General features: G+C 26.9%; 1 protein-coding gene and 2 long non-coding RNA genes across 4 annotated transcripts; 2 read left to right on the top strand and 1 right to left on the bottom strand.

Moving 5' to 3' along the window:
- The first annotated feature begins 2,827 nt into the window (after positions 1-2,827).
- LOC136074701 (uncharacterized) lies at positions 2,828-3,960 on the top strand. The gene is made up of 2 exons (XM_065787043.1): positions 2,828-3,407; positions 3,473-3,960. The coding sequence occupies exons 1-2, from the start codon at positions 2,828-2,830 to the stop codon at positions 3,958-3,960; spliced, it is 1,068 nt and encodes a 355-aa protein (XP_065643115.1).
- A 6,325-nt stretch (positions 3,961-10,285) lies between these two features.
- On the bottom strand, positions 10,286-13,673 carry LOC136075589 (uncharacterized). Its single transcript, XR_010636034.1, has 2 exons — positions 13,571-13,673; positions 10,286-10,427 (listed from the first exon to the last, which is right to left on the bottom strand). It is a non-coding gene; the product is annotated as an uncharacterized LOC136075589 (long non-coding RNA).
- Positions 13,674-13,902: 229 nt separating this feature from the next.
- Positions 13,903-21,620, top strand: LOC136075590 (uncharacterized). Of its 2 annotated transcripts, XR_010636035.1 has the most exons (7): positions 13,903-14,191; positions 14,456-14,525; positions 14,838-14,895; positions 14,981-15,902; positions 20,712-20,856; positions 21,152-21,205; positions 21,291-21,620. It is a non-coding gene; the product is annotated as an uncharacterized LOC136075590 (long non-coding RNA). The 2 variants fall into 2 exon arrangements; XR_010636036.1 differs by lacking the exon at positions 14,456-14,525.
- The last annotated feature ends 2,451 nt before the right edge of the window (positions 21,621-24,071 follow it).

Below are 24,071 nucleotides of genomic sequence, written 5' to 3' on the forward strand. Positions count from 1 at the left end.
TAGGCTTATTTCTAGCTCATGCATTGTTTGTAGAGTTATGGAGTCAACCATTGCAGAATGCCATACAAATTAGTTACTAATCAATCACTTTATTACCGTTCAACAACATGGTTTTTTAAAGCGTAAGTCCACCTGTACACAGATGTTGGTAACCTTAAATGAGGGGACCACTGCTGCTAATAACAAAAATATAGTTGATATTGTATATATAGAAATCCTTTGATTCTGTGACTCCCTCTAAGTTACTGTTCAAACTACATTGTTATGGTATCCAGTATGATTTGCTAAACTGGATCACAAATTTTTTAACAAATTTTTCTCAAGGTGCTGCGTAGGTAAATCGTATTCAAACGAAATTCATGTAAAGAGCGGAATACCTCAAACGACTGTTTTGGAACCCATCCTATTTTTATTTTTTATAAACAACGTAACTTTATGAATTGATGGAGATTGCAGCATTAAGTTGTTTGCTGATGACATCAATTTATATCAAACAAGCAATGATGGAAACAACATTCACCTTATCAATACCTTGAAAAATTTCTCAGAATGGTCAAAAAATTGGCAACTTAATATAGCAACTAAAATATGTTTTTATCAAAATATATATATATATATATATATATATATATATATATATATATATATATATATATATATATATATATACATATAACACAAATACATACCTCGTTTTTTGATAAACAATTTCACTCATGAGACAAATTTTTTTTTTGTTTTGTTTTGTTTACCATTACAATTTGTTATTGTTTTTTTGTTTTGGTTTTTTTTTTTTTTGTTTGTTTAAGACAGCATTATTGTGACCTTTTATATTTCTTTCCATATATTTTGGCAACTGCACTTAACTTTTATTGTATTTTGATTAAATTTTTCATTTAATTGTTTTCCATATTTATCCTTATCCTGGTTATTATTAAATACATAATCTGTTTATGGTTTTATAAAAAAATGATTTCCAACGAGTCCTTTCAATAAAATGCACAATTTCAAATTTAAATGAATTTAATTATGTTCAGAAACTAAGATTTCAAACGTATTAAAAAACATGATTTAAACAAACTAATTATCAAAGTCATTATTTTAATTACGTTTTAAATAATTTTTTGTCTTCAATAATGTTTGTATAATATTATTAGAAACCCTTAAAGTAAAAAGAACAATTTACTTTGAATGATTGTTTAAAAAATACTCACACTTAATTTAAACTGTAGTGCTTTTTTTACCAATTCAAAAATGTCGGTTTTCATGTAAATGTAACTAGTAAATAATTACACATAAAGAAACACATCATTCTTAAACATGGTATTTTACGTTTTTTATGTTTCTACTCTTTTATTTTGCTTTTTTTTTTTATTTACTTTAAAAGATTAAAATTTATCATAAAAAATACATAATTATATAAATAAAAAAAACAACAGTTTATTAAAACTTGATATAAAAATTCATTAGAATTGTTTTGTTACTTCATTAAAAAACGTTTCAATAATTTAAAAGCATTAGACATTTAAATAAGTTTGATAACTTATTTAATTGTAAAGCTTTCTAAAACATGTCTTTTTTTTTCAACAAAATTGTTTTATCTTTTTAAATGTTATTAACTTTAATGATTCTTATATTAAAATTTGTAAAAGAGTCTTAGAAAGCCATTGTTTATAAAAACGAAATAATTGTTTATTTTTTAATAAGGTTTTTTATAAAAAATGCATACTTAAATAATTTATATAACATAAATTAAAAAAACTATATACACTGGTAATGATATTTAAAAATATCATTATCAGTAAATTGTTACTTTATTTAAATGCGTTTCGCTAATAAAAAATGTTTGTTAAGAAGTTTCTACGTAATTTATTCCACCTAAGGTATAATTCAAAATATTTTAGCTGCAGTCTAATAGTTCAAAATTTTACTCAAACAGATTCTAGTTCTTTATTATTTTTATCAGCAACAAAGATATTGCCTTAAAATATAAGTAATTTATCACCTTTTGTATATTCTGTGTTCCGAGATGACGTCACTCAAATTAAAATACTTTTGTCTGCCATGTTGGTTCACAAACAACTTATGTTTGATTCGTATGCGATTTTCTTCGTTAGCTCTTATCAATTTATTTAGCTATACTTTTATCGTTTATCAATTTTTTTTTAAATTGGTCTTTTGCTGTATTTTCAATTGCAGTAATCGTTCTGAAAACTGCAAGAAATCGTTTTATCGAATTCCAAAGGTTATATATCACCATGATAAAGATACTGAACTGTTGTCAACAGAAAGAAGAGCAAATTGGTTTGCTGTTACAAAACGCAAAAATGTTAGTTGCAATGCCAGTCACTACATAGTTTGTTCTGATCATTTTTGTTCGGGTTAGTTAAAGTTAATATTTCTCAATCATATATAAACTATATAAAATCTTGTAATATATAATACAGAATATACATTTATAATATATAATTTACAAACGCAATATAATTTATTTTTAATACTCAAATTTTATTGCGTTTGTCCAATCACTGTAAAACGTTCTTTTTTTCTGGTATTTTGCTTACTCTATTATTATATTCATATTATAAAGATAATTTTAGAGTAAACAAACTACTAGAAAGAAAACTGCTTTAAAGTGGTTGGTCAAACGCAGCATGATTTAAGTACTACAAATAAAGTATACAAGTGCAAATTTTGAGCAAATTTATATTATTACGTTTTCAGGTTAACCTTAAAACTATTTGAAAAAACACATCCAGATTGGAACCCAACACTTAAAATGGGCTATAAAAGCTTAAGTTAAAATAGACAACATAAATCTGGAGTTATGAAATCGGATAAAATTATATCTAATGAAGACTGTAATGATATCCCTACTGATAGTGGCATCAATATTACTGGAAATACTAAAGATAATGATGAAATTGATTTTAATGTTGAACTAAATAATATGAATGGACCACAAATCGATATCTCAGCAAAAATGATTAAATCACTTGAAAATAAATTGTTAGAAATAGATTGTCTGATTTACAAGTTAAATAAAGAACTAAGTCTCAATAAAATTGGAACAATAGAATGGTTTGCTACCAATAACAAAGTGACATTTTATACTGGATTAACAAATATTAAAATGCTAATGACTTTGTATGACTTCATATGCAATGATATACCCTATGCATCGGTGTTGTCAAAGTTTAGTAAATTGACTTTGTCTTTTAAGAGATTACGTCTTAATTTAACCTTAAAAGACCTTGCTTATCGTTTTGAAATTAGTAACTCAACAGTTTCTTCTGTATTTATTGAACTAACAGATGTCTTATTTATTTATTTACGCCAACTCTTAAAATGGCCTGCACGTGAGCAGATATGGAAAACTACACCTAATTATTTTTGGAAACATTTTGGTACAAAGGTGGTTGTAATAATTGATTGTTTTGAAGTTTTTACGCATAAACCTACAAACCTTTAGCCAGAACACAAACGTTTTCGAGTTACAAGCATCACAACACAGTGAAGTTTTTGATCGGTGTTTCTCCTCAAGGTGTGATTGGTTTTATTTCAAAGGCATGGGGTGGTAGAACTAGTGATAAGCATCTCGTTGAAAATTGTAAAATTCTTAACCTGTTACCTGGGGATATTGTAATGGCCGATAGAGGTTTCAATATTGATGAATCTGTTGCTGTTTATTGTGCGTCAGTGAAAATACCAGCTTTTACTAAAGGAAAACGACAACTTGACTCAATTGATGTAGAACAAACGCGTCATATTGCATCAGTTAGAATTCATGTAGAACGAGTAATTGGAAATCTTAAAAATAAGTATACCATATTACAAGATGTTAAACCATTGGATTACCTTATAAGAAAAGATAACAGTGATTATTCATCAATTGATAAAATTGCCATTGCGTCATGTGGCCTAACAAATATGTGTGATTCTGTTATTCCAGTTGACTAAAGTTGACTAGTTTTTCAGTTTTATATAATTTATTTAGTTTTGTAAATTTTATTTATAATTTTTTTAAACAAAGCCACTGCTTTTAACTTAAACTCGAAAATTAACTCCTAGAAGAAGTTTAAATGATGCCTTATGCTTCATAATAAGTTGTTATATATAAAAAAAAAACAATGAAATGAATTTTTTTAAATTAAAATAGTTCTAAATAGGTTTTCTATATAAAACAAATTACAAAAGCAATTCTTCTGATATGCAACAGCTGCTCTTCTATATCCTCCAAAATGAAAGTTTTTTATTATTTTTTAGTAGAAAGTTGTTTACAATCTGGACACATCCATTTCTTCTTTGGTTTATTATTTAAGTTTAAATATTTTAAATGAAATAGCTTTCTCAAACAATCAATGTTATTACATTGAAATAGTTCATCATATCTTTCCCATTGCAATAACAATTTTGTTTACTTATATTTAAATGTATATTTTCTTCATCTAACTTCATCGTGTGAAATACTTAACCACTAGTTCTGGAAGTATTACACATTTAAACTTTATTTCACACTCTTTAATAATATCTTCCCATAACCTTTTATCAGGGAAAATGATTTCTATGTGGTTATCTTTTTCTGTGTAAATATACTTTTTTTTGCATAAGTTTATCTGAGCTTGAATTTGACAATAGTATTGATGATTTCTTGATAACTTTGTAGCACTATCAATAATTTGTAAAAAAAAATAACAGCATCTGTGCAAATACTCAATGCTTTTTTCTCATGAACATTCCCGTAGCTTGTAGCTTGTGTTGAAAAGCTATTGCTTACAGGATAGCAAATTTTTTTAATTAAAGATGTTTGTTTATTTTGATGAAAATGCATTACATTGTAAACATTTGATGCAGTAATTCTGCCGGTACAATACAAAAACCAATTTTTTGATAGTGCTTGCTTTCTCGTTAATTCCTCAACAGCTATTTGTTGTTCATCAGTAACTTGACTAGATTTGATGTTTTTACAGTGTTGACATAACTCTAAGTAACTAATATTTAATAAATTTGTATCGTAAATATCAGATAGCATTTTCGCTAATAAGTTAGTATGTTGTTTTGGAATATAAATATTGTCATAAGGAGGTATTATAGATAAAATTGCAGGTTTAGAATTGCACAGACTCAGTTGCTTATAAAATATGTCGACTTGTCTTTTTGAAGGTCCTTTATACTTTTCCAAACACGACTGTTTTCTTTTTTTATCAACAGCAGGTTCATTAGAAGTTGCATAGTTTTCTTTAAGTTTGTCATCAAACTTTCTTTTAAGAGTATCTGGTGATGTAAAGTTTATATCAACCACTTCAGCATAAGGTACTGATTTTAATGAAGCAGGCAACATCCAATAGGTCTTTTCCTCAGTGACAGTTTTAGAGTCTCTAATTCGGACGGTTGCATCAATAAAGAATAATATAGCTCCAATGTGCGAACAATGCTCACCTAAGCCAGCCATACAGTTGCAGTGAGCAGATAATGCATCTCCATCCATATGAGCTATAATCCAGGTCAATGCTGGAGATTCATTTAATCGTTGAGAATGCAAAACCTAAAATATAATTGAGTTTTATATTAGAGCTAGATAACTTTTGCTTAGATTTAACAAAAGAGTTTATAAAGATATGAAAATGAAGATTATGTAATATGAAACCCAAAATATTATATGAAGGCTTCATATACTATTTTGGCTTTCATGTTACATTCATTGAAGCTATACTAAAGATAAATATGAAACATAAGTAAAACTAAATCACCTCCGTGAACCAAGCATATGGATTCATTACTGAAGAGTTTAACACCAATATCTCTTACCCAACCACTTAAAAAATGTTTATAAGCATGTAAACTTTTAAAGAATTTAAGTTCTTCTTTGGTGGCAGGGCTTGGTGCAAACAATAAATATGTAAGAACATTAGCATGGGTGATTTTAGGATAAAATTGTGGCTCGGAAAGATAATCTGTCTTTTTCAACGTATATGGATCAACATTGTCTATTTTTGAGATCTTGGTTTTATATCTACTTTTATTTTGGTTTGACAAAAGTTTGTAATAATTGCTTTCTGCCATACCGAAGGTTTTACACGGAATGCTATGATTTGTGTGTGAACCATCATGGCAGATTCGCATAATTTAACATAAATTAAAATTTCACTCGGAACACAGAATAGAACGGTTAGCAGACTTTAACATCCCTCAGAATTAGGCCGTATTTTTCGGTTACCGTTTCTAATTTTGTTTTTTTTAATAATCACGTGACAACCGCGACTTGATTATTAAAAACATTAAATAGCTTAATGCAACCAGATTCTATATAGATTAATAAAAAGTTTTTTCAATAAAAAAATTACGAGTATTGATGAATTAAGTAATTGTGAAAAAAATTTAAATATGAGTAGTTCTGAAGATACTATTTCTGATGATAGTGGAAGTATAACAGGTTTTTAATCTGCATTTTACACGTATTATGTGTAATTCTAATTAAACATGACATAAACCGTTTTCATGATAAACGTTATTTTTTTGTTTAAATAAACATAAACATATCTTGACAATATATTTAGTTGGATTAAGTAAATCCTAATTAAAAATAAAATAATATTTCATCAACAGAATTTTTCATTATATATTATATATAATATACATCTCTCTCTCTCTCTCTCTCTCTCTCTCTCTCTCTCTCTCTCTCTCTCTCTCTCTCTCTCTCTCTTTTTTCTCTCTCTCTCTCTCTCTCTCTCTCTCTCTCCTCTCTCTCTCTCTCTCTCCCTCTATCTTTCTCTCTCTCTCTCTCTCTATATATATATATATATATATATATATATATAAATATATATATATATATAAATATATATATATATATATATATATATATATATATATATATATATATATATATTTATACACACACACACACATACACACACACACACATATATATAATCACGGTTCCCACTCATCCTTAAAATCCTTAAATATCCCTTAAAAAAGTTAAAATTTGACTGCTCTCCCTAATTTTTCTTTACTTTCTTTTTTTTTTTATCATCTAGGAAATTTTATTAAAGCAAATGGATTATACTTATCTATAGAGAAGCACATACCCAGACGGCACATCTGGTTTTAATCTCGGAATTAAAACCCGTATAAACACGTGTTTGTTACGATCCAGGCGTAAACCAAAAACACGTGGATTTCACGGGAAGTTTAACTGGAGTTTTACACGTGTTTTCTAAGGTTTCAAACACGAGTTTTTTTATGTTTTAAATACGTGTTTTTGAGGTTTTAAACTCGTGTTTTATGAGGTTTTAAATTCGTGTTTTCTATAGTTTAAAACGGATTTATGGCATTAAATTAAGTTTCCAAACGGAAACTTTATTTAATGCCTTAAGTTAGTTCAGGCATAAGTTTTCCAAACTTATGCCTGAACTAACAGCTGCTCAGCACGGTTTAATGATAAACCAAAAATACGTAGGTTTTGTTAGACACGTTTATAGCTTTAAACATGTAAACCTTTTTTTATATATACTACATTATATTTACGACAATTTTGTTGTTTTATTTTTGTTTTTCAAGGTAAATTATTTTACAATAATACTACGAAGAAAAAATAAACGAAGAAATAAAAAACCAAATCATTAAAAATAAGCTAATAAAAGACGCTTGGCACATGGTTACCATACATAATATTTAATTTAGATTGATCGCCTCTTCCGTCATTATAAAATCTAAAATCGTATAACAATACGCTTTCGCATTTTTACAAACAATTCCAGTAGCATCGAATGCTCTTTTTAATTTTTCTTCAAAGTCGGGTCTCGAACTTTACTAATTCCTCAATTGAGGTAACCTGTTCAAAATTAATTTCATTCAAATCTTTATCTAAAAACTATTGCAGTAGCCCAAATTTCTTGATGATTCGATGGAAGAGTAAAATTGCTTTTTTCCTTACTAATCACGCTTGTTTGTGTCTGTACATTTAGACGGAATCGACCCTTCATTCTTCTTTTTAAATTGTTTTTTAGAGCCACCTACTTCAACCTAAATAAGAGACGCCCTTTAAGAATTTATGAAACCCATTAAGAAACATAATTCATCAAATATACTATTGTACTTTTTAAATATTATAAACTTTTAAATTAAATGCAAATAAGTTATTACTTTGGAAAGACCCAGAAGCCCGAATATCCACAAGTATTTTCATTAGCATTTGTACCAGGATGTAAATCCTCTCTTAATTGATTTTTGCTTATAAATATAAAAATCTTTAAAAGTTGATTTGAAACCATCACATTTAGGTTTTGTTGCTTGTTAAAGTGCAAATATCCTGTTTTAAGATAAATTAGACTAATATACACTCAAATATAGGTAATAAATATAAATATAAGTTATACATAATATTTAAAAAAACCAAATGCACACATGCCCCCTGTTCATTAATAGTCACCTACCTTAATCAACATTAATATTATTATCTTTATTAAGTTTCTGAAGTCTTCTATAAATATATTGTCTTCATCTAGATTATGTGATAACGGTAAAACTCCTGAAAGATAAAATTTGCAAAAACAAAATTTACAAGAATTATTAGTGTCAAATTAAATTTTTTGAAGTTAAAGATAAATAACTAGAGTTTCAACACAAGTATTTTCATTAACAGTTGTACCAGGATTAATATTTTTTCTCATTGTCTTTTTCGCTGAACATGTGAAAAAATGAGTAGTTGATTTTTAGTAGAATTATTAAAATTATTTTAGTAGATTACAAGTAAGTAGAAGACTTATAGTAGAGTCTTTTCAATTTATGTTTTGTTGCTTATTAAAACCCACATATTCTGGTTTAAAAATGTTATATATATATATATATATATATATATATATATATATATATATATATATATATATATATATATATACAGACAAACAAAACAAAAAAAGTTCAATATGTGCTAATGCATATCACTAGCCATAGTCTGCTTGATAATAGACCCTTACCTTTATCAGCAAAAAAAATATCATTTCTGCAATCAGATAGACTATGCAAGAAATTTTCTTGCTGGCTTCGGCTCATGCCATATTTTTTATACTGCTGACTCATTTTTTGTATCTTCTCAAACAATTAAAAATTAATTTAACATTTACATAATAATTTTCAAATATAAACAATTCATTTACAGATAAGTAAAGTTACTTACAGACAGTATTTTGCAACAAAGTATTACTAGATTTTGCTGTCAATATTGGTAGAGAAAGTTTATTCCACGAAGCTAAGGTAGTATATTGGTGCAGCTTCGCAGCTTGAAGACAAATTTAAACATTCAGGAAATAAATTTCCAGCTAAGGCTGATCGATATTTTCCCATATATTCTTTCTACTATGCTGAACTTGTTCTTTTCATTTTTGTTAAATAATTATTATTAATAGGATATCTTATAGCATTTAGTACACACACATTTATATAGGAACAACACTTGTATTTTTCAAACATATAACATATATGTTTGAAAAATACTAGTGTTGTTATATATATACATATATATATATATATATATATATATATATATATATATATATATATATATATATATTCATCGCAGAAATAAACACACATATACAGATACAAATACACACAAATATACATACGCCGAAATAAACACACATATGTGTGTATATGTGTATATATTACGTATACATAACATATACATTTTTTTATAAGTGTATGTATGTATGTATATATGTATATGTATATGTATATATATATATATATATATATATATATATATATATATTTATACATATATACATAATATATAGAGTTATAAATACACACAAATATATATATGAATAGAAAAATATACACAGAGATATTTTTTATATGTATTATACATACATATATAAAATATACATTGTATAAATTATATAGATACACAAGTATGTATGTATATATATATATATAGATACACGTGTGTATGTATATATATATAGATACACGTGTGTATATATATGTGTATATATATATATAGACACATGTTTACACACGTGTATATTTATATATGTGTGTGTGTTTGTGTGTGTGTGTGTGTATATATATATATATATATATATATATATATATATATATATATATATATATATATTATTTAAAGTATTATAAATTTATATTTAAAGTATTCATATAAATATTTATTTAAAACATGATATTTATATTTATTTTAAAAAATCTGCCGATTTTTTGTTGAGGATCTTTTTCACCATCCTCTTCACTCCCCTTCTATTGTTATTTTTCTCATCGATTGTTATTTTTCTCATCGATTGAAACATCAATCATTTACATACCTCACCACATTTAACCATCATAGCGATCTCTTGCCTTGTTAAAACATGGAGCCACTTTCGATTCAATTTCTTTTGTCGCATCGTTGATCAAGGAAAACGTTGACACTATAAATATAATAAAATGATCACTTAACATTAATTTATTCAAACCTATAATTATGTTCAAAAACTATAGTTATTAGATGAGTTAGCACATATAAATTAAGTAAGAAAATTCAACTTATAATGAGTAAACAATCATATAATAAGTAAGAAAATTCAACTTATACTGAACAAATAGTCTTATAATAAGAAAGTTCAACTTATAATGAGTAAACAACCTTATAATAAGTAAGAAAGTTCAACTTATGATGAACAAACAATCTTATAATAAGTAAGAGCTTTATAGAATCATATAGACAATATAAATATCTGCATATTAATAACTCATAATATAAGTAAACAAGTAAAGGTTGCAGCCAGCCTCCAACCATTATCACACTGTTGTAATGTTGCTTCTCTTTCACTTTTCTAAATATACTATAATAGGTGCAGCTCTAAAGAGCTAGCGTCTCTTCTGCAATCTACTTAAATTTATTCTTTTATTACTCATCATTCAATTTATCCTTATCCTTTAACTGCGACTATTTCTAAGTGCTCTAAAAATTCTTATTTGCCTAGTTTTTTTTCTTGAACATATGTTCTTTGGAATTCTCTCTCTCCATCTTATTTTTCTTGGTTCATATAATTTGCAATCTGTCAATCAAATCATCTGTGAGTCGTTATCTTTCTTCATAAACTTCATCTTGGTTCTTCCAGTAACTTCCAACTCTAGTAGTGGTTGCTTGCAGCCTTGTTGGAAGCAAAGATTAAACAAGTAACTGTTATAATAAGCAGCGCCGTGCTGTAACTTTTGGGGGCCCTGTGCAGAAACTGAAAAAAAATTTTTCTTTTAATTCGTAGTAATTTATGGTATTGGAGAAGTTTTTCTAATTTATTTAATAGGGGGCCCAGTGCGATTGCACTTGTTGCACTTGCAATAGTACGACGCTGATAATAAGTAAAAAAAAATTGTTAACATCTATATATATTTTGAATATTTTGGAAGTATAATTTTTTTTGTTACTTATTGTTTTTGCCTTAAAATCAAAATTTTTGTTATTGTTGTTAAAAACACTGAGTATGAGCAGACAGTTAGACCGACTCCTATTTATACAAAAATGTTTAGAGTAGATCTGAATTAAACTTAGATCAAATCAGAGTAGATCCGAAATTAACATTTTTGAGCAGTTTTTCCAGGTTGATAGTTTCCTGTTGATATTTTGCTGCAGTTCAAGTGCCAGAAATTTTTTTAAGACCTGAGAAACATGAACATAGATATCCCTCCTTCAAGCTTCATTTATAAATGTTTTATCTCATTCATATTGTAATCTTTTGCCAAAAGGTGTTCCTCTTGGCAATCAAACACATGGTTATACTCACATAATCAGAGTGTACACATTATCATAATTGCAGCAAAGAGGTAAAAAAAATTCTTTGCTGCAGTTATGATGATGATAACACATTCCAATCAACAGGATCACAACAAACACGTGCCTATAATCTTTAATTGTCATTATTCAAGATTAGTCAAATTATAATGGATTAAAGTCAATTCACGCAGAATGTATGCATTCATAAGATGAGTGTCCAAATCCACTTCTGCAGTTTTTTCTTTAGTTTTCTTTTTCCTTTTTTTAAAAAAAAAAATTAACAGTTGTTCACAAATATTACCTAACCAAAAAATAAATTTTGCAAGATTTTTCCAACTTTACACTTAAAACTAAAATGCCAATAATAACGAATTAAACAAAAATGTTGCCTGCTTTTTATGTTTTTTAATGTTTCAATAAAATATTTAGAGATTATTAAAACCAAACATTTTGAAAAGATAAACTGTCATGATAATTATAATAAAAGTCACCAAAACAAACAAAAATCATAAACTAAGATACACCAATCATAAATTATGATACATCAATAAACAACATCAGATAAAATAAAAATATTCTTTGCAATCAGACTAAAAAAAAGCACAAATATTAAAATAAAAAAGAAATAAAAATATTACAAATATTACAAATATTAAAATAAGAAAGTTAATTGTTAAACAAAGTTAACATTTATTTCATAAATTGAATTTATCAAAGAGAAACACAAAAACAATGAATATATAATGAAATAATTAAAAACTTGAAAATTGTATTAAAGATTATTTTAAATTATTATTTAACTATGAGTTAATAAAAGTACATACATTTATTAATGTTTGAACATTTTTTTCACTTGAACTCTAAAAGTGTAGAAACTTTTTGCATTTGTTCAAAAATAACACATGTCATTGGAAAAATTAAAAATTACCTTATGTGCAACAGGAAATTTTGGAGTTTTAAGCTTCCTTGACAGTTTATTGCTTTTTAACTATAAGCTTTAAATCTTTATTTTTTTATTTGACAACTTTTATTGCATAAACATTTTTTCTCTTATGTAAGGTGTTGAGTTTTATTTTTAAAAGGGAAGCAAAAAGGTTGATCCTAGGTTTGTGACAAATAATTTGTACACATTGCAACTGTATTACATAAAACCTCTTTAGTTGTGACTTGGATTGACCAATACATTTCATTGAAATACAATGCTTTGATTGAAATACATTTATTGAAGATCTTCACATCAGTTACAATGATATTAAATCAAAAAAACCTATCTTTACTGAATAAACTAAAAGGATAAGGTCCTTATTGCTTCTGGACTTCTATTATTATTTAAACCCAGAAGCAACATGGTTAACACTAATAAAAGTGGAGCTATGCTATACCTTAAATATGTTAATATAAAAACTATTACACTATAATATAGTCTATATTACTATAAAAATTATTGTGGGATTTATTGGAGAAAACCATTTTTTTGGAAGATAACTACAAAAAATCTAGATTGAATATATTCTATTTCAATCTAGATTTTTCAATTGTTTGTGTAGATATCTACCAAAAAAAAAGGTTTTCTCCAATAAATACCCCAATAATTTTATATATTATTTAATAAATTTATTTAATATAAACTTCTAGTAGTTAAATTGAGTTAATGGATTGACTATGAGTCAGTTTAAAATAGAGTTAAAAATATTAAATTCAATATAAAATAAAAATGGAGAAAGTGACGGTACTCGCTTTATTTAAAAAAATGTTATTAGTACTTGTAACTTAAATTAAGCAAATAAAAATTCTAACATCTCTAGGACTTCGGGACGTGTAGTCCGCTAATGTTTTGCGACAATATATAGAATAAAAAATAATCCGGTAACCGAAAAATACGACCTAATTCTGAGGGATGTTAAAGTCTGCTAACCGAATAGAACATTGACAAATACAAAAGAGCATGAGCCCAGTAGGCACGCAACGTTTTATTCACGTTTCAATCACGTGTATTTTAGGTGACTTCGTTCAGGTTACTATTTTACGTGAAAGTTTCGTGAAAGTTTACGTGCCAAAATATCGCGTCTAACGGAACTTTTTTTATTCTTAATATAAACCTGTGATAAAAAATATGAAATAATATTTTTTATAATATTATTTATTTTTTTATAGTATAGTTGTTGTATTCATTACATTAGTTATAATTATTTTACTGTTATGATGATATAATTAATTTTTATTGTAGTTTAATCATAATTAAAAAAAAAAATTGGTCTGTATAATATTTTATAACGCAATGCATTTAAAACAGAACTAAATAGTCCAACATATTTTAATTTGTAATATCTAATATCCAAATTGCATCAAATTAAGTTAAATAAATTAGTACCAAGCGTCCCTATTTGCCACACAAATAAGATTAAACTCAAATACAAGGTATGCTTTTTTTCTACTTTATAATATAATATTTTAGAGTGGCGAATTTGTCCATTTTGCTTACTTAATTTAGTACAAAATAAGTTATGTTATAACGAATTTAATATCAAATTAAGTAAGCTACATGGACAAATTATAAGTTCTAGCAGAACTTATTCTTGATTCTTGAGCAATAATAATGTCTGTAGAACTTCTGCATACATTATTGCTCAAGAGTCGAACCAAAAATAGATTTTTTTCTATTATTTGGTTTTTATCAACAAGGTTAAAGAATTTATCCAAGATATATATAAATATATGGCATCTTGATCTTGTGCTTTACTTGTTAAAAAAGGTTAATACTTATTTATTTCATTTTTTTATATTATTTAAATATTATATGATTAATATATATATTTGAATTGTATTTATGAAATTATTATTGTATATATTATATGACTTTTATTACTATTGTTATTATGTACAATATAAAACAGGTTATTAACGCGGATCTGTTCAATGTTTTCCCCACAAAAAGATGATTATGATGCTATTGTATTTGAAACTGCATTATACTTATCTTTCAATGTTGGCAACCTTCCAATATGTAAAGCAAGTTTCTCTCAAATATAGCATTGCTTTTTTAAAAAATTGTTTCATGATTTAGATCAAAGAAATAGCAACACCAGAAAATCTTATTGCCAAAACAGTTAGCGACTCACCATGTAAGACTTGTGTTAAAAATATGTGATTTAAGATAATTATTTAATAATCATATTATTATTTAAGTTTTTATTTGTTTCTTTTTAGCTAAATTTTTGTCGCTAGCTATTATTGGAGAAAATATCGACTTATTCATTAGATAAAGTTTGATGCATGCTCTTACCCAGTTTCCTTCTTCACATTTCAATCATGTATATTATAGGTGACCTCGTCTAGGTTACAATTTTACTTGATTGAAGCATGAAAGTTACATTGCTAAAATATTGTGTATTTTGGAACTTTTTTTATTCTCAATAAAAACCTATGATTAGAAACTTGGAAAGATATTCTTTATTTTATTTACTATTTTTTTACAATTTAGTTTCAGGGATTTTTTGGGATATTCCTGTAATACCGAATATTTTTCTGAAATTTTTCAGAAAAATATTCGGTATTACAGGAAAAAATCTTTTTCCAAATATCCGAAAAGTTTTCCATACATGCAAGTTAAAGTATATATTATTGTCATTTATTTGTTTTTATGTTGTTTATTCATCATTCATACAAAAATTAAGAAAAGTTTTTAAAAAATTGAGAAACAACTTGGCTGAATGCAAAGTTAAAGGAAAAATTAGGGGGAAAATATTCTGAATTTTTCAGGATATTTTCTGCAAACAATTTTCCAAATTTTTTAAATATAATGATTATATGAAATATCTAGTTTATATATTCATTATTGTAATTACTTTTTATTATACTTTTATAATAATATAATTGTTTTGCATTGTAGTTTTATAATAATAAATAAAGTATCAGGGTATAAGATATCTTATAACATCGCAATGCATTTTTGACAAAAATAAAATGTCACATATATAATATTTTATCTAAACATATTATATTATTTTATATCTAAGTTTTATCAATTTAGGTTTAATAAATATATTACAAAGCTTAGTTCAAAATCGTGTAACGTTATGGCAGATTATTCTCATATTGCAACATGCAAAAGATCAAACCCTAATACAAGGTATACTTTTTTTTCTACCCTATTATATAATACTTTAGACCGTCAAATTTGTCGATGTAATTAATTTAATAATAAATAAGTTATTGGATTATTCCATATGAAATCACCTAGTTTTTCAAAAGTGCCCCAGGGTACCACCTCAAATTTGCTTCAAATTTTGACCACCCACAGCTTTTATGAAAAAAACACAATCCTGAAAATTTCAGCTTGATTGACCAAACCGTTTAAAAGTTATAATTGAATTAATATTGACCAAAATCTGAAAAATTTGAGTATCTGGAGCTTACAGTAGATTTTTTTGATTTTTACCAGATCATAACTTTTTAAATAAAATAGACGATCACCTGAAATTTTTTAAGGTAATAGTTTTTCACCCAAATTATCTATTTTTGTAAGTGTTTTTGACTAATTTTAAACAGTTTTTGAGTTCTTGTACCTCAAAGTTGCTAAATAACACAATATTAGAAAAAGTTTTGGAAACTTTAATGTGCTACAGTCCAATACCAACAGACAAGCTGTGCCAATTTTTTGTTGCTTTTGTGTACTTAGAGTAACCACTTGTGGAAGAAATTAAAGTTATGTGTTAAAAGTTATTTTAGCACTTTCAGCAGCCTGTTAAAATTTCACTTTTTTTAAAAATACGATAAATTATATTAACTTTGTAGGCATTAAAAGTAGCGTCGACAGTTAAAATAAATTATGAATTTTTTTACTGGCAAAGTTCTATATATAGGCCAAAAGTTCTATATATCACCAAAAAAAAATTATATAATCACCAAAAAATTATATTTTTTGGTGATTGCTTATATATAGGCAATCACCAAAAAAAGACCCATACTCTATCTTATCGCATGATTTCAGCATTTTGAGTGCAATGATTTTTTAGTTTAAAAAGATACCAATTAGCGCAAGTTATCTTATACTTCAAAAAAACAAAAAAATGCTAAAAGAAGAAGTGTATATACACATGAAACACAAGTACACTACTTTCTTTATATCTGATTTAATTAACTCATAATACTTTCATAATCACTATTAGTAAGTTTGTAGTCACAAGCACTTCTACCCTTAATGGATGGGGCACTTATTTGACATATAACTTTGTCAAATGGAACCCAACATTGACTTGATCGTGCATCATTAGTCCATTTTAAATTTAATTTGTTTTTATGTATGAATTTTACATTAACATCTTAGTTTACACTACAAATCTCAAGTACAAGCCCTATGTACCATTCATCATCATAAAAGCATGCAATGTATTTACCAGGTTGAAAGTTTGAAGGATCTTTTTTTGCCAAGTTGATATTGTTCAGCAAATGGATATCATAGATAGTATCGCTAAATATTCTCCATAAAAATAATTTCTCTCCACCTGGTAAGAACTGTGATAGCTTCTTAAGCCTGGGACTGTGCTCATCTCTTCATATCGTTTCTTTAGGCTAAAATAAGTTTCATGATTATTAATATTATCACTTGAAATGTAAAATAATTTAAGACCTTTAATGTTTTTTTCAGCCCATGTAAACAGTTCATTTTGTGTGAGAATTTGCTGCTCCTAGACTTGCTTTTGCTGCTTCTCTTTTTATAGTTCCTCCTATTCCATCACATAGACTTGCCATGGGATGTAGCAAAGAAGTGGTGCTCAGCATTTATATTATGATCTTCAAGATGGTACATGTGTTGATTTAATGTTCTTTTTGCCTCTGATAAGTAGGAGGATTGTGCTTCTTTGATAAAGTGGTGGTGACAAAGATCATACAAAGTTTCACTTAGAGTTTCAATAAACTCAATAATGCTTGTTTGGACACCCATTATTTGTATATGATATGATCATCACAATCAAAATTATTTTTTTCAAACACATTTTCCAAGTAAGTCTTTAAATTTACTTTACCAGGGGAATTGGAACATAGATGGAATATGCAGCTTCGACTATATATATTACAAACACATACTTTCATCAAATCTTTGTAATATATTAAATGGCCCTCTGGTAAAGCAGCGCACATCAACTTAGTTATTTGATGATAAAAATATACGCAAACTGAGCTACTTCCACTACTGTCAACTGTAATTTAACACTTTGGTCTTAGTTCACAGAACTTGCTGAAACCAACTTTGTGTTTAGGGTAAAACTTCTTAAACTCAAGAAAAAGTTCCTTTAATTGAACAAATATTAAACGTTTTTGTTTATGAACTTTTACATTACTTATACACACAGAAACAAAATCTTTTTTTCCTGGACATTGTCTTGTGAACTCTTTGGGTTCATAAATTTCAATGATTTTTTGTTTAACAATATCTTCCTAAGGCTGTCCTATTTTAGCCTTAGGTTTAGCAAGTATTCCTTTATCATTTTTTCAACTTTTGAGCTTTTTTAAAGATGTTCTAAAAATGTTTTGCAAGTTTTTTCAATTTACCAACTATCAGAAGTTAGTGTTAGTAGTTGAACTTTTTCTTCCTTCAAACGTATTTTCATTTTATTTTTTATTGCATGTAACAGTTTGTTTGAATCATTACAGTTTATACATTTTTGCTCTTTTTCTGATACTTTATCTTTTGGGTCTATATCCAATACTGACACTACTAGGTTTGCCATACTTGTTGCAAATTTTTTAGCTTTTTGCTTTCCATATCCTAATTTTTAGGGTCTTTTTACATTTTTGAGTGGAGATATTTCCAATAAAGGTCTGAACAACTCAAATCTTCAGCAGCTTCATCTTGACTACTTTCTGTAATTCAAGTTTGAATTCATTCATACAGTTAGTAAAAACTTTTTGAACAGGTTTGATCTTAAGTTGATTTGCTATTGATATGTTAACTTTACACAATCCCTTGATAATGTTTTTCTTGTGGACTTTAAATGGATCACAACAGTATTTTTCAAGTGCTTCATATCTAGAAATATAGGCTTTTTCATGGTGAATACATATCTCCTCATTTGGTTCGAAAGTGTATTCTATCCTTTGCATTAAAACTTCAATATCAGTGTCTTTTAGTCTTATTCTTCCTGCCATTCTACAATATGATATTTTATCACAATATTCATTTAAAACTCTTCCCACAAAACATTTCTCTGACATTTTTTACTAATCTAAAAATATTAAAGTTAATCATGTAACATCTAAAAATAAACTTTTTTATATTTTTCCAGTAATAAAATCGTAAAAATGAAATCTCAAGTATAAATGCGATTAAAACTGTTTAAAATGCAACCAATAAACTATTTCTATATGTAACTATTTCTGCATACACAAAACTTTTACTTTTTGGTTCTTGCAATATTAAAAACTAAAATAATAAAATCCAGAAAATACTGTGCAGATTTAGATTTTAATACAAAGTCTTGAAGCAATTGAAGTATTTTACACTCAAATTATAACCATGTGAAAATATCATTATAATTATATTATATGCATAAAATTTGACAAATATATATTATAAAATCACATCAAATAAATTAGGTTAAGGCACTGATAATTTTATTTTATGAAAAACTAATTATATTTATTTAGGGAAAAAATAAAATATACACATAAGTCATAGGGCTACAATCATGTGATAAGATAGAGTATGGGTCTTGAATTTTTTTTTGGTGATTTCCTATATGTAGAACTTTGTCAGTAAAAAAATTCATAATTTATTTTAACTGTCGACGCTACTTTCAATGCCTACAAAGTTAATATAATTTATCGTATTTTTAAAAAAAGTGAAATTTTAACAGGCTGCTGCAAGTGCTAAAATAACTTTTAACACATAACTTTAATTTCTTCCACAAGTGGTTACTCTAAGTACATAAAAGCAACAAAAAATTGGCACAGCTTGTCTGTTGGTATTGGACTGTAGCACATTAAAGTTTCCAAAACTTTTTCTAATATTGTGTTATTTAGCAACTTTGAGGTACAAGAACTCAAAAACTGTTTAAAATCAGTCAAAAACACTTACAAAAATAGATAATTTGGGTGAAAAACTATTACCTTAAAAAATTTCAGGTGATCGTCTATTTTATTTAAAAAGTTATGATCTGGTAAAAATCAAAAAAAACTACTGTAAGCTCCAGATACTCAAATTTTTCAGATTTTGGTCAATATTAATTCAATTATAACTTTTAAACGGTTTGGTCAATCAAGCTGAAATTTTCAGGATTGTGTTTTTTTCATAAAAGCTGTGGGTGGTCAAAATTTGAAGCAAATTTGAGGTGGTACCCTGGGGACCATTAGGTGATTTGATATGGAATGACCCTATTATAACTTATTTAATATTAATTTTATTAAGCTACATGACAAATGATGAGTTCTGTATAAAATATTATTGACTACGAAGATCCAATGGTATTGTTATGTTATTGCCTAGGAATATCATTCTGTAGTAAGACACAATAACCTTTTAACTTTTAAAGTTTGAGAAAATTCACTTTTCCCTCTCTTCGTCTTCTTTTGTGATCGCACCCTGTAGCAAGAATTTAATTCATATCTTGTTGGAGAATGCAACTTGATTCTGAGTTGAATTTTCAGCTCTCAGTATTTATTGGTGACCTAATTTGACAATACTTTATTATACATACTTTTAGTTTTATATTTAATATATTATATATAATTAGGGGTAGATGAGGCTCCTTAGCCGTGGTGAATGTTTTCACAGCAAAAGGAGCCTCAAGGTGAAAATCTCACCATGGGTAGGAAAATTATGATATAAAATCCCCACTATAATGTTGTGTGGTTATGTGGTAACTATTACATTTTTAAAAATTGTTATAATTTTTCTGTGTGCATTCTAAAATAACATGCAATGTTCAAAACTTTGTAGGGTACTCATTTAAAGCAACTTCGTGGGCTGTCACCTTTGCATCTAGTGAGTTAATGTATGAACAAGTTAGTGCAGAAACAAGTGCAAATATAAGAAGATGGAAAACAAAGAAAACAAATTATTTAATCAGATGTTATCACTTAGGGTGAGTACAGGTCTTTTTCTAATCGCGCGCATCAGTTATTAACTTTATATATAGATATATATTTATCTATAGACAGATATTAGATATAGATATATATAGATAAATAATATTTTTTTAGACTTGTATTTTTTATTTTGTACTTCTTTTTTTTATTTATCTGTTGACTTTTTTGTTATGTCTTTTTTTATTAAATCCTTATAAATTTTTTAGCAGTAAGAGTATAAAATTAGAAAGCAAATGACTTTTTTTATTTTTCTACATTGTATGTAGTATTGTTTTCTTAAAATTATTTTAGATAAAAGAAAACAACTAGAAAATCTTGTTGCCAAAATGATTGGCAAATTACCAAGTAAGATTTGTTTTAAAAGTTTGTGATTTAAGATAATTATTAAATAACCATATTATTATTTAAGATTTTATTCGTTTCTTTTCAGCTAAATCTGATTCATTAGATAAAGTTTGATGCGTACTCTTATAGGAGAAAATATCGACTGATTCGTCAGATTATGTTTGAAGCGTGCTTTTATGGGAGAATATATCGACTGATTCGTTAGATTAAGTTTGAAGTGCGCTCTTTGTGGATCGAAGCGTGCTCTTCGTAAGTTGCAGATCTATGACTTTGTACTTATTACTTATTGGATATATGGAGGATATTTTAACAAAAGTGCAGCTTTTATTAGAAATTCAAAATGTTTATGTCAAGAACTAATATACTGACTAATAAAACCATGTAATTTAATACGTATTAAATATTTCCTCGACGATGAGTTTTTTTTCTTTACACGAATCCAAACACTTCGTTTTTATAAAAGCATAATTATTACTTAAATATTACGTGCCAAAATTAACGTAAAAAGCACGTCTTTTAGACAGTTCATGGGGACCAAAAAGTTACCTAAATATCACGTGCCAAAAGGAACGTAAAAAACACGTCCATAAATCACGTGAATTGGTCATTTCATGGGGACCAAAAATTCACCTAAATGTCACGTGCCAAAACAACGTGAATTTCACGTTTTTGTCACGTCACTGTGCTTACTGGGGTTGTATAATAAGTTTTACAAAAACCCTACAGAATTTAAGTTAAAGAAATCATCTGTTAAAAATGTTACAAAACGATTTACAGCTAAAGGAATAGAAGGTTACGATGTTTTATCCTTCATAAATACTGCTAAAAATAGTGCTATTAAAGTACTTTAAGAAAATAAAAATTTAAAAGTTTATATAGTTCTACATTGTGAAATGGAGCGTGCTGATATTAAAACAGGAAAAACTATAATCACATCTGCTCCATTTAGATCGAATAATCAAGTTGTATTAGAATCAACAGATTTAGATAAGTTTCATGAAATATCAAAGCAGAAAGTTTTAGAATCATTATAATTACATCAACAGGCAGGATCAGGTTGGAGATTTGTTTCTGTTGAAAATATGGATATAAATATTATTGAGTCTAATTCTATCAAAGCAAAATCATACATTCCACTTGATAAAAGTTTAGCAACTAAAAATGCGATATTTAATATAGAAGAATGAAGATAATCAATATTTCAAGTGGTGTGTCACAAAAGCATTAAATCCTACAGAAAAAAATTCTGAAAGAGTAGATAAAGCGTTTAAAAATCAAGCAGAAAAAATAAACTGGGATAAAATAGAATTTTTCAGTATCATTAAATCAATATACACAATTTGAGAAGAACAATATAGATATCAGTGTCAATGTATATGGTTATGAAAACTCACAAATTCATATTTTGCATGTATCAAAGAATAGTGATGGCAAACATTTAATATATTTACTATAAATCTCAAATGATGAAAGTAATCATAACTGTTTAATAAAAAATTTAATCAGATTACTTTCATCACAAACATCAAATAAACATTGCAAAAAACACTATTGTAGAAATTGTTTATTAGGGTTTAATTCTGAAGAATCTTTATCTAAACATATAACTTATTGTGAAACACATGATTCAGTACGTATTGAACTTCCACCACCAAAATCAACAATGCAATTTACTAATCATAATAAATCAATGAGAGTTCCATTAGTAATATATGCTGACTTTGAAAGTTTTATCAAACCAATCGACACTTGTGAACCAAATCCGAATGAATCTTATACTAAGCAACATCAAATATATATTCCAAGTTCATTCTGCTATTATATTAAATGTTTTGACGAAAGTATTTATCAAAGCAGTGCAGTCACATTTACTGCAAGTAGTAAAACAGATGATGTTGCACAAAAATTTGTTGACAGCTTAGAAGAAGATACAATAAAATTTATGAAAAGATTAAATTTTCAAAAAGGATAATATTTACTGATGAAAACAAGCATAATTTTAATGCTGCAATATAATGTTACATTTGTGGAGAAAAACTAAATGAAGATAAAGTACGTTACCACTGCCATATTACTGGAAAATATAGAGGTGCTGCCCATCAAAATTGTAATTTTAATTATAAAATTCCAAAATTGTTTCTAGTACTATTTCACAATTTGTCTGGTTACGATTCTCACTTATTTAGAAAAGAAATTATTTGGAGGAAAGTTGAGTTGTATACCAAACAATGAAGAAAAGTATATTAGCTTTTCTAGAGAAATTAAAGTTGGTGAGTTGATTAATAAAACGTAAACTTTGTTTCTTAGAATTTAAAAAAAGATCAATGCAAAAATATTGGAAGATTTTTTTCAGGTAAAAAATTAGATTTGTTACTAAGAAAAGGTGTATACCCATATGATTGGGTTGATTCTATTAATAGATTTAATGACGCACAATTACCGCAAAAAGAATCACTCTTTTTAAGATTAAATAGTAAAGGAATAAGTGATAATGATTACTCGCATGCGCAAAATGTGTGGAAGGAGTTTAATTGTAAAACATTTACAGATTATCATGATTTGTACAATGTTTCAGATGTGTTGTTACTCGCTGACGTATTTGAAAATTTTAGAGATCTTTGTATTAATAATTATGGTTTAGATCTTGCTTGGTACTACACTGCATCATGATTAGTTTGGGATGCGGCATTAAAGATAACCAAAATAAAATTAGAATTACTAAGTGGTTACGATTTGAAACTAATGATAAGGAAAGGTAAGAGGTGGAATTAGTATGATATCAAACAGATTAGGAACTTCTAATAATAAGTACATGGCTGATACGTATGATCAAAGCAAACCATCAACCTATATACAGTATCTAGAT

Source organism: Hydra vulgaris, chromosome 01, assembly GCF_038396675.1.
Source record: "Hydra vulgaris chromosome 01, alternate assembly HydraT2T_AEP".
Taxonomy (NCBI): Eukaryota; Metazoa; Cnidaria; class Hydrozoa; order Anthoathecata; family Hydridae; genus Hydra; species Hydra vulgaris.

Bases quoted from the DNA above. Each gene is read 5' to 3' on its own strand.
- LOC136074701 (XM_065787043.1), top strand. From the start codon at position 2,828: ATGAAATCGGATAAAATTATATCTAATGAAGACTGTAATGATATCCCT. The intron at 3,408-3,472 runs GTACAAAGGTGG...ACAAACCTTTAG, and splicing joins TTATTTTTGGAAACATTTTG to CCAGAACACAAACGTTTTCG.